This window comes from Tripterygium wilfordii, chromosome 4 (assembly GCF_013401445.1).
Source record: "Tripterygium wilfordii isolate XIE 37 chromosome 4, ASM1340144v1, whole genome shotgun sequence".
NCBI classification, from domain to species: domain Eukaryota; kingdom Viridiplantae; phylum Streptophyta; class Magnoliopsida; order Celastrales; family Celastraceae; genus Tripterygium; species Tripterygium wilfordii.
The window spans coordinates 6,674,882-6,687,072 of NC_052235.1; the positions used below are offsets into that span (position 1 = coordinate 6,674,882).

At 35.5% G+C, this 12,191-nt stretch overlaps 1 protein-coding gene across 1 annotated transcript; it reads right to left on the reverse strand.

Annotated features, from left to right (window-relative positions):
• Positions 1 to 5,639: 5,639 nt before the first annotated feature.
• LOC119996865 lies at positions 5,640 to 7,911 on the reverse strand. The gene is made up of 10 exons (XM_038843647.1): positions 7,607 to 7,911; positions 7,438 to 7,527; positions 7,263 to 7,348; positions 7,056 to 7,140; positions 6,885 to 6,974; positions 6,689 to 6,778; positions 6,452 to 6,583; positions 6,211 to 6,329; positions 6,057 to 6,120; positions 5,640 to 5,943 (listed from the first exon to the last, which is right to left on the reverse strand). Exons 1-10 carry the CDS (start codon positions 7,883 to 7,885, stop codon positions 5,713 to 5,715), a joined length of 1,266 nt encoding a protein of 421 aa, XP_038699575.1. The 5' UTR covers positions 7,886 to 7,911; the 3' UTR covers positions 5,640 to 5,712.
• Positions 7,912 to 12,191: the final 4,280 nt, after the last annotated feature.

Below are 12,191 nucleotides of genomic sequence, written 5' to 3' on the forward strand. Positions count from 1 at the left end.
ACATGCCATGCCATGCCTAAGAATGTTGTTGAGGCTGGACTTCATACAATAAATTGACACTAACCTAAAAAAATAAAAAATAAGTTGTTTATCTATTTTTATTTCCTTTTTAATGCAGTTGCACATAGCAAAAAAAATTTATTTATTTCCATAAGATTTTTATTTCGAGTAAATATCTTTTTTGTAAATAATTTTATTAAATTAATGTTAACAAGGAATAATCCACTCTGGGCCTGTGATGTTTTCCACAGTGGACCCATTGGACCTTTCAACTTATTTTGAGCAGGCCCATTTCAAATTGCTTAAAGCGACAACTCCAAAGCTAGGGTAAAATAAACCTAAATAAAGCAGACCCAATGAGTCGGGTTTGCGATCGCTGTGTGTAAGCGTTTGAAATTACCGATCGTTGTGTACGCGATCGCTGTTTCGATACCTGCTGTGGAGTTGATGATCGGGGTGCAAATACTGCTGTGGAGTTGATGATTCTTTTGCTACGACATCTTAATTTCTCGATTTATCAGTTGATGTTCTCTGATTCGACTTGGAGAGAAGGAGATGACGAAGATCTGAAGATTGAAATCATGGAATTCGTTCATTCAGGTCATGGTTTTCTTGGAATTGTATTATTGCATAATGTTCTTGCTCTGTTTCTATCGATTTTCAAAACTTGTTGCCCTAACCCCTAAACAACCACTGTTGTTCCCCTCCACGGCCTGATTTTTTTTTCGTGATTTTCTTGGAGTTGCATTGCATAATGTTCTTGCTCTGTTTCTACCGATTTACAATCTTGTTCCCCTAAACCCTAAACAACCACTGTTGTTTCCCTCCCCAGACCGATCGACTTTTTTTTTTGTGATTTTCTTGGAGTTGTATTGCATAATTTTCTTGCTCTGTTTCTATCGATTTTCAAATCTTGTTCACCTAAACCCTAAACAACCACTCTTGTTCCATGCCACCGACTTACCTTTTTTTTTCCTACTAAAAATAAAAATTCCACAATTGCACTTTTTTTTCCCTCTAACGCTCCTTTCTAAAAAAATATATAAACAGTATCCCTAATCGAGCTCTGTGGCTCCTTTTTCAAATTCAACAGTCCTATTTCCTCCTCCTTTTTTTTTGAAAAAATACTAACGGTTCTCTCTAGAATACTTTCCCTAAATCCTACTCTGTGTCTCCTCTTTCAGATTTAAGGGTTCAGTTCGTAAAATAATTGTAAGGCTCTCTCTAGAATAATTTCTCTAATCCTACAATGTGCTTCCTCTTTCAAATTCAAGGGCTATTTTTTTTGCTGAAACAATTCTAACGGATCTTTCTCATAGAATTTCTCTCTCAAGTTCTCTCTGTATTCCTTCTTCTTCTATAAGAATTGGATTTCTCCCATGCTCTTATTTACGTATGGTGTCTTCTTCCACCTTATTTAAGGGCTCTATTCTTAAAGTAATTCTAGGGCTCTCTCTAAAATAATTTCTCTAATATTACTACTCTGTGCCTTCTCTTTCAAATTCAAGGGTTATGTTTTTTTGAACAATTCTAACGACTCTGTCTCAGAGAACTTCTCTCTAAAGTTCCTTCTTCTTCTAAAAAAATTTAGGGTTTCTCGCATATTCTTATTTACGTGGTTTGATATGGTGTTGTCTTCTTCCACCTTCTTTTGATACTTGCTTTCAACACTCTGAGTGAATGGTAATACATGTTAATTTGCTTTGATTTTATTCTACGTGTAGATTGCATTCAACCTTAAGTTCTTTTTGAACGGACTGTATCTGTGGTTTCTTGTCCGAAATGTGATGGGTATATGTGTTTATCTTCCCAAATTGATACTTCTGCATGTTTCTCTATCAACAATTGAATCTAAAATTTGAATTCATCCAAGTTTGAAACTATATTGTTGTGTATTTAATTAATTGTATCCATAGTTTTTCTTGTTCACTGCTCATCTCTATGTGCATATGTTAATGGTTAGTGTTGTCCATTGTGATGACACCCAAGGGTTTTTGAATTGCTCATCTTATTATTGGGGATTTCTTCGTTGTGGGTTCTTTAGTACAGCTTATTTTGAAATAATTTTGCTTTTGGGTTTCGATTTTTCTATTAATTTAGGTGCTCATGTTCTGATGTGTTTTTTTTTATCTTAGAAGGAATTTTCTATTAATTTACGTGAAAGCTGTATATTTTCCTCTTTTTTTTTTTCCTCTTCTTTCTTTTCAAATTTTGATAATTGGGTTTTATTAGGTTTTGGCTTTTAATATGTTCTGTGGCTTAGTTTTCTTTTTGACTTTTATTCTCTCAGTTTTATGTTTTTATTTTATTTTTTATTTTTATCTTGCAATTAAATTGAAAGTAGTTATGTTGTAAGGTTGGAGTTTTTTTTTTGTTTTTTGATTGGATTGGCTTGGCTTGGTTTGGTTCGGTGTGGCTTGGCTTAATTTTGGCAAGAGTGATTTCTTGCATGAATAAAACTAAGAACGGCTTGGCTTGGTTTAGGCAAGGGTGATTCCTTGCATAACTAAAAGTGAGAATGACTTACCTTGGTTTAGTCAAGGGTGATTCCTTGCATGAATAAGCTGAGAATTTCATTTCGTCAACTATCAAAGCTGTTTGAGTTTTTGCATTTTCCTTTTTTTATTGTTTTCTAATTTTGATAATTGGGTTTTATTAGGTTTTGACTTTTTATATGTTGTGAGTCTTAGTTTTCTTTTTGACTTTTATTCTCTCAGTTTTATGTTTTTTATTTTTATCTTGGCAATTAAATGGAAAGTAGTTAAGTTGTAAGGTTGGAGTATTTTATTTTATTTTTTGGTTTTGTTTGATTAGCTTGGCTTGGTTTGATTTATGCAAGGGTGATTCCTTGCATGAATAAAACTAAGAATGACTTGGCTTGGTTTAGGCAAGGGTGATTCCTTGTATAAATAAAAGTGACAATGGCTTGCCTTGGTTTAATCAAGGGTGATTCCTTGCATGAATAAGCTGAGAATTTCGTTCTGCCAACTATCAAAGCTGTTTGGGTTTTTGTACTTCCCTTTTTTTTTTTGCTTTTCAAATTTTGATAATTGGGTTTTATTAGGTTTTGACTTTTTATATGTTGTGAGTCTTAGTTTTCTTTTTGACTTTTATTCTCTCAGTTTTATGTTTTTTATTTTATTTTTATCTTGGGAATTAAATGGAAAGTAGTTAAGTTGTCAGGTTGGAGTTTTTTGATTGGCTTGGCTTGGTTTAGGCAAGGGTGATTCCTTGCATAAATAAAAGTGAGAATGGCTTGCCTTGGTTTAGTCAAGGGTGATTCCTTGCATGAATAAGCTGTGAATTTCATTCGGCCAACTATCAAAGCTGTTTGGGTTTTTGTATTTTCCTTTTCTTATTGTTTTCTAATTTTGATAATTGGGTTTATTAGGTTTGACTTTTTATATGTTGTGACTCTTAGTTTTCTTTTTGACTTTTATCTTCTCAGTTTTATGTTTTTAATTTTTTTTTTTTTATCTTGGCAATTAAATGGAAAGTAGTTAAGTTGTAAGATTGGAGTTTTTTTTTTTTTGATTGGCTTTGCTTGGTTTGGTTCGGTGTGACTTCGCTTGATTTAGGCAAGGGTGATTCCGAATAAAACTAAGAATGGCTTGGCTTGGTTTAGTCAAGGGTGATTCCTTGCACGAATAAGCTGAGAATTTCATTCCGCCAACTATCAAAGCTGTTTGAGTTTTTGTATTCTTCTTTTTTTTTTTTGCTTTTAAAATTTTGATAATTGGGTTTTATTAGGTTTTGGCTTTTTATATACTGTGAGTCTTAGTTTTCTTTTTGACTTTATTCTCTCAGTTTTATGTTTTTATTTTTTATTTTTTATCTTGACAATTAAATTGAAATTAGTTAAGTTGTAAGGTTGAGAGTTTTTTGCTGGGTATTAAGATCTATATCTGGGTCCATGATGGACGAACAGGTATGCAATTCTTTCGAGTTCGGTTATGCTTTGATCCCAAGTTGCTTCTCTGCTTCTTAGAATAATATAAAATGGATTTTTCGTTGCCGTAGATTGTCCTAGTTCGATCTTACTTCCGTCCTAGTTCTGCTTATAAAAGAGTGAGCTGCTTTGCTTCCCATTACTTTTGGAATTTACTAAGGTCCACCCCATCAAAAAGAGTGGACAGCGTCCACCCCATTACAATGAGTGCCATGTGTCTTCGATGGCTACGATGGACTTTTCACAGGTGATTGTATTAGTAAGTTGAGTTTTGATTGTATGTATTGTTTTATAGGAAATTACAATTTTGGGTTACAACGATGATTTGACGCCGTCTAAAGTATTTACAGCGATAAATTTTCACGAACTAAAAAAAAGGGCCGGGCACAATCTCGTGGTGATTCTCAAGAACCCCCAAAACGACTCAGAATTTCTCGTCACGGAGCAAACCCCTCCCGCCAAATTTGGAGAGGAAAAGTACAACTCATATGTGGATTCCGATCTCTGGGACTTGCCGTCGACGCAATCACGCAATTGAACTCTAGGAGAATCTGAGACCGGGATCTTCTTCGAAGCCGTGGAGTTGTGCCCACCGAAGATCAATTTGAAGAAGTTCGACTTTGAATTGGCTATGAATTGGGTATTTATGATTTTTAATTGCGTGTTGGGAAAGTGTACTTGAGTTAATTTTGGTATTTCGAACTATTGATAGGGGATATGAGGATCAATGGTTTTGGTAGGTCTTGGGGCATGCAGGGCTGGGAGCTTGTGATGCGGGAGAGTGGAGGTTTTGGAAATATGTGGAGGAACCTGAGTTTGGAAATGGATTGCTAGTTGATACAATATTTATAATGAGCGAATTGGTTTCTGCGGATCAAAATTTACCAGGTATAGGTTATATAATTTGAGTAGTGTTGTTATTACATGGGGAATATGGATATTAGCCTATTAGGTTTAAGTAGAGGGATTTTGTATCATGTCATGTGCTAATTCACTGATAAAAGGTTCTCACTATTTCAATATAAAATTCATGATCAGATCTTGCGTACTTGAATCTTAATGTTCTTGTTAGAGGGATGCAACTAACAGTGGACATGCATAATTATATGCAGAACAATGTAAGTGGATGTCAATATGAAGTTGTCAAACTTGGCTTCTGGATGTGAAACCAAATAACAGAGTACTTTCATAGTGTGTGTATATATATTTCTCCTCCAGTTCCACATTCCATATTACTCAAAACTTATTTCATTCCATAATTTCATCCCTAAGATTATGGGTTGACAGTGTGTATATATGGTTACGCTACTAGTGTGTACATATCCTCAGTTGCCAATGGTATAGCTATAATTAAAGGTGTTGGTTTTATTTTTTTTTTTGTCAAGCAAACGCCAATGTGTTGGTTTATAAATTGATTTGTATTAACACTTTATTTTTAAATATTCTTTTATCATACTAATAGAAATTCCATTTTAGATTTTTTTAAGGAAAATCCAGTTTAGATCCATCTATAAACCACTTTAGCAACTACCATCCATCATTATCTAACATAACATGGACGTGCCAAAATTCATAACTTAAAACACAAGTATTCATGGCATGACACCATCAAGTCATCAAACCCAATCCACGGGCCATGGCAAAATGGCATGACACAATAACAAAAAACAAAAGCATGCCCATCCCAGAATTCCACCAACCATGTTTTAACAACACTGAAAATTATAAACATCCACAAATTTTCACATCCACCCAAACTAAGTTCAACAATCATCATAGTCAGATTCAGAGGGCTCCTTGGAGGGCTCCCCGAAGAGCACGGAAGGCAATCCCAACACATCTTGCAGTCGCTTCTTCACGTGTTCCTCACCTTGGACCTTGGTCGCCTTGTACCAATTGCACATACTGTCGTAGAAACCCCGATTGTTGTTGAGATTGTCGAAGCAGTACACAAGATCCATCAGAACCCTTGTTCGTGTGGGCATGTTTACTCTCTGTCACATAAATCACACGTATTAGTGTCTAAATTAAATTAATTAATCAATATTGTACACATAGCATTATAGCAATATAACATTGATCAATTAAAGGGCCCATAAGAAAGTACATTGTTCCACCAGCTCTTCGTGCGGTCCCTTATGATGCTCAATGCAGCCAAACCAGAATCTTCACTACAACCACAAATTGAACAATCACAGTGGATGATTTGCAATAGAATATAACAATGGTAAAATAAAATACTTTAATGAATGGTACTATACGTGTGTTCGTAGGATGCATGGCGCCATATCTCTATAGGCATAGAACTTAGTTTGACTTTTCGATTGGAAGCATTTCCAGGGAAATAACGTTTCTCATACATATCGTCACAGAATGCAAGCTACAAAGAAGATGCAGACATTAACATGACTAAAATTGATCTAAATTTCCATATTTTAAACGATGGTCAACATGCATGCATAAATTAAAACACATAATTCTAAACACACAAATCTTAATTACCACACTCCTGACATCTGCATCTCTCTTGGTTGCCCCCTCATCCCACATTGCATCAAATACTCTCACTTTCTTGTCTTCAAACTCAACCAGAACAACATACCACTGCTGACCATCACGCATTGGAATGAACATCTACAACACAAGCAGTACTATCACTTTCTAATCTATCTCTAAAAAAATTATCATGCCAATATAGTTAATCAACAATTAAATATAAAGATATTTTTAAAAACGTACATCATGGCAACTACATGGGTCAGTAGTCCCCCTAATCATCCGTTTAAGATCAACCGCCTCAGTTTCTGTCGATCTCTTTAGTATATATTCCTGCAAAGAACCATGTTTAACGAAGTTAAAGGTGTTTTGTCAGCTATGCCAATCAATTGGTTCTATACACAAAGATGAAAACTTGTGTTTAGTTAGGCATACGCACAGCAAACACTACAGGCATGTATGACCATCCATCTGTGTTAGCTTCCCACCCACCCTCGCCAGTATACAACCACACAGCAGCATCAACCACCTATTTTAGATTGCATCATTGTTTATCATTCTAACAAATTTTAAACAAAATGTCTACGTAATTTATTATGTTGGTACTGACCAAATCAGTAATGTGTTGTCCCTCTTCCAGAGAACTCAGATCCATTCTGGTCAGCACATGATGTCCCATTTGAATTATCACTTCGCTGTACAATAAAACATGCAACAAAAGTATACCTAATCTGAAAAATCCCTCAAATTACAAAACAATAGGTAAAATTATATATGCTAACTTATTTATCTCTGCAATTTTCCATCGAGCACTTACTCGGACTTTAGTTCTCCACTAAAGACATAGCTTTTAGTAACCTTCGACTTGACTCGATATTGATCCCAACGCCAGGTGGGAGTCAACTACACAACAAAGATACTCGTACATGAGTATGGCTCGTGCATATCCCTGATATTGTTACCAAAATACAATGAATATTATAATTCTTTACCTGTTCTTTCTGGTAAAATGATTTGGGGTTCATCTCGTCTAATCCTTGAGTGTCGTCTCCGGCACATGACACGCCCATATTAAACACCAACTGTTGTCAAGGTTCGACACTAAATCAAATATACTCATAAAACAGATGTTTCATCATCATTGTAGTTGATGTACTATACCTTGGTCGTTTTAACCTCTTCGGCTCGACGAACTTCCGACGAAGATCTCTTTTTGGAGGACAATACAGGTGAGCTAAAAACGTGCTCTATTGAATTATACGGTGGTTCTTCTGATTGATCATCAGAATCGTAAGAAGAGTCAGAGTCAGAACCTGAGTCAGAGCTTTGTTCAACTATTTTTTCCATGATCGAATTCATTTTCTTTTTCACCTCCGCAATCTCTATTTTGACAATATTGAATTCTTCCCGGAGCTTTCCCTTAGATGTACGCTCATCCATATTCGTAACTCTGTATGTTGACGATGCAAAAAATAAATGCAGTCCTAGAGAGATGTCAAGCAATCAGTTTAGAGTAGAAGACAAAATAAATATAAAAAAAATGCAAACGCAATTCTCGATATTGCTAAAGCCGGCTAAACCCTTAAATTATAATTATTATATGTCTGACCACACGTATCAAAGAAGCAATCTTCTGCCCCTTCTAGTGGACCCCCTTGCAGTATTAAATGCAAGTCACTCACCAATATACTTGTCAATCAATCAAAAGCAAACTCTCCAATTATATTGAGAGTTTTAAAATGGTAATGGGAAGCTCAGTCCTCCATGTAAAATGGATGGATGAGATTAGGGTCCTAATTTTCATCCGTCTTTGACTTATTTCACATGTGTGGTTGTGATTTAAATCAAGTACACACCGAACGCATTACGGCTTACTGACATAAGTCAAAAATCAGGTTGGTTTCTTGCACTGTATTAATGGCCTAATAGTTATGTTTTGTGTTTCTTGCACTGTATTAATGTTGGGTCACGAGTATGTGAATATATTCAGCTGCTGAGCAACTATAATAGACAGTTCTTAGTGGTAATATATCATTATTCTTTATACTAGATAGTTCTTAGTCATAATAACTAGTATGGTAATAAGTAATAAGTTGTTATTAGTGGTAATAACTAGTTACGAGTGTTAAATATACATGTATGCTTGTGATTTAGCCTCACATCTAGTAGATATACATGTATGCTTGTGATTTAGCCTCATTTGTTTAATTACCAAAATAATGTTGACTGACTTAATATCTATTAGTATCATAGGTTACATTGAATCTTGTGATTGATCAAGATGGTTAATGTGGACCAGTGGACTTTTGCTATTGACGTGATTCTAGGAGTTGGAAAGAAGGAGGAGACTAAGCCAATTTGAGGTGATATATGGTTAAAACTGATTTCATTCCATAATTTCATACCTAAGATTATGGTTGACAGTGTGTATATATGGTTACGCTAGGACCATCTCCAACCCAGTTTGTAAATGGGGTTGTAAAAGACCCAATTACCATTATACAAACCCAATCCCAAAAAATAGGGCTCCAACCCAGGTTGTAAATGGGGTTGCATTATGCAACCCGTGGGCTTCAGGTGCCAAATATCCATCTCTTTTCCTTGGGATGCAAATGTGATACTGTTTTGTATGAGATATTGTTTTGTATGTGATACTGTTTTGTATATGATACTGTTTTGTGAGATACTGTTTTGTATGTGATACTGTTTTGTTTATGATACTGTTTTGTGAGATACTGTTTTGTATGTGATACTGTTTTGTTTATGATACTGTTTTGTGAGATACTGTTTTGTATGTGATACTGTTTTGTATATGATACTATTTTGTGAGATACTGTTTTGTATGTGATACTGTTTTGTTTATGATACTGTTTTGTGAGATACTGTTTTGTATGTGATACTGTTTTGTTTATGATAATGTTTTGATTAAAAGACTCATCTCTCTATCTCTCTCTAGTTTTTTCAAAAGACCCAAACCCATGTATATATATATATATATATACACACAAAATGGACGGGATGAAATTAAAAATTTCAGACATTCTAATTCATTTAACAAGTATAAATAGTATCAGACTAGAATTACAATGGGCCTTCAATTTGGGCTTTAGTCTTAAATATTAAATTGCATCTCCATTATACAATTCCCCATTGCAATCAAAAAAATTTCCAACCCCAAAAAACAACTATTCATGCATGCAAAATTTAAATTACATCCCTAATTTCCAACCCATGGTTGGAGATGCCCTTAGTGTGTACATATCCTCAGTTACTAATGGTACAGCTATAATTAAGGAGAGACATCAGTAACCTTAATACTCCATAATGTTTTGATTACAAAGAAGAGCAAGTACATGTGATCATGTACAATCAAAACAACATATGCACACCCAGGTCACATGTGCAAATACAAACACCTACCCAATTGTTTGCATAAAACAAGCTAAGCAGTTCACAAGTGACGCTTGTTCCGGCCTACTTTATAGGATAACAAAAATAACACATAACAATGATTTCTTAAATACATAGAACATCAACGATGGTCGGCACTAGTATTGGACGACTCTGCCTCTCTTCCCTTCAGTAGCTGACAATTCTTCTTGTACCATGCATGGGCTAAATCGTACAGATCATTAGTCATGTAATTGGATAAATGATAGAGCATCTGCATCAGGATTTTTGTTCTGGTTGACGAGCTAATACTCTGGAAAAAAAAAAAAAATAGATAATCGTTAAACGATTTATCCGGTATTGGATGGTCAACATTCATCAATTGGCATTGCTTAATTTTTTGATACTCACACAACATTCCCATGCCCTAGAGCGACTCTTCATTATGCGCAATATGAATACCCCAGAATCCTCCCTGCGTACAACCAGTAGATCTAATTATACATGCTTTTCACACAAATAGAAGTGCATATAATAAATACTCAATAGGTCACATAGCTTCACCTGAAGTACAGTTTGGGTACTGGAGGTCGACTGATAGGAAAAGATGATATTTTCTCGCCCTCCTCAATTAGTGGGTTTCGAGGGAACAAAGGATGCGCAAACATTGAATCGCAGAATACAAGCTGTAAATATAAAGTTAATTTTTATTTTTATTACAAGGTTATATTATTTGCAAGGATGCAATGAACACAATGGGTACTTACCACACTCTTCACATCCTCAGTCCTCTGGTCAATGTCATCAGTAGTGGGAATGCCATCAAAGATGAAAACCTTCTTCAAGCTCAAGTCAATCATCACAACATACCAATGATCACCGTCACGCATAGGCACATACATCTACATATAATATTTTTCAACAACCGATCATGAATCTAACACTTTGTGACATCATATCAAAACTTGATTTAATATTCATAGTGATTTGTTCATGCACATTACTTACATATGAGCAGGCCGAAGGGGTGACTTTACTTCTTCGCTCCTCTCCATATTCAACAACAAATCGTGCTAAGATAGAATTTGTATCGTATTTCAAAATCGTGTCCTGAAATCAACATAATGAGTAGTAAACAATGTTTCTTCAACCCATTAACTAATCAATTGTAAACTAAAACAGTACTAACCGCAAATGTAGATGGCATATAACACCATCCAATCGCATCATTTGACCATGAGAATTCAGAACCATACACCGATGTTGCGACGTCCACAACCTTAAACAGGGAAAGAACATACATGGGAACTTGCTTTAAACTACACTTAACAGTGGTTAGGATGTTACACATGTTACTCACCTTCTCAGTAATTACCTTCCCCTGAGCAAGGCAACTGATTTCTCTTCTCGTCAGATTCCAATCATACATTTTTATTAGAATTTGGCTGCATGGAGTTCAAAAATTAGTTTACAATACATCCAACTAAGCACATTATTCACTGGGTTAAGGTCCATCCTTACTGGGGGTTTAACTCTGGAGCAAAAACATACGAAGTAGTTATTGCCTCTCGCTCGTGGCCAGTGCAATTGTACGACATGCTCACTGTGAGAAAAAGCTACACATCTTTCATTTTGTTAGTAAAATGGAAAGGCAATAAAGTGAAAATAATTGATAAATAATCCACTGACTATTTATTACCCTTACCCATGGATTTTCCTTCACCACTGTCGTGCCATCAGTTATGTGCTTCTCTGCATGCAATGATGTATTCTTCTTATTGGGAGACCTATCTGTGGACAAGTCAGCCGTGGTTTCATCTTCCATCTCAATTATTGTCATCTGCAACACCAAAATGTATTTATTGTTGACGTTATTGTGTTCCGCATTTATTAGTATGAGATAATAAATTTATCGAAAATCGAATGTCGCTCAATTACTTTACTGTTCTTAGCTACTTGCTTCCCTTTCGCTTTAGTGTTCATCGTCATCAACTCAGCCCCTAGAGCCTTATTCGTCTCCCTCATAGTCGTCCTCTTCTTTACAGCATAAGCTTCATCTGCCCGCTTCGCAACGCGTTTAGCAACACGCTTGGCAGCACGTTTGGCAATATCATTCAAAATGACGTCCATTCCATCCTTCAGATCTTTCACTTCTCCCCTCATGCAGGTGACCTCTTCCCTGAGGGTTGGCTTTTTCTTCACCATCTGGTCTAGATGAAAGAGAGAGAATATGTGCTTCAGAACAAATTTCGGTAGTATTTCAACTTCTTCCCGGAGCTTTCCTTTAGAGGATTTCACGATGCAAAATTAAATGCAGTCCTAGTGGGATGTCAATCAATTGATATTTCAAATCAGT

What these genes read in the sequence shown, in the direction of transcription:
- LOC119996865 (XM_038843647.1), bottom strand. Translation starts at nt 7,885, where the DNA reads ATGGATGAGCGTACATCTAAGGGAAAGCTCCGGGAAGAATTCAATATT. An exon ending in CATTTTACCAGAAAGAACAG is followed by an intron (nt 7,349 to 7,437) that starts GTAAAGAATTAT and finishes TTTGTTGTGTAG; the next exon opens with TTGACTCCCACCTGGCGTTG. An exon ending in ATGCAGATGTCAGGAGTGTG is followed by an intron (nt 6,330 to 6,451) that starts GTAATTAAGATT and finishes TCTTCTTTGTAG; the next exon opens with CTTGCATTCTGTGACGATAT.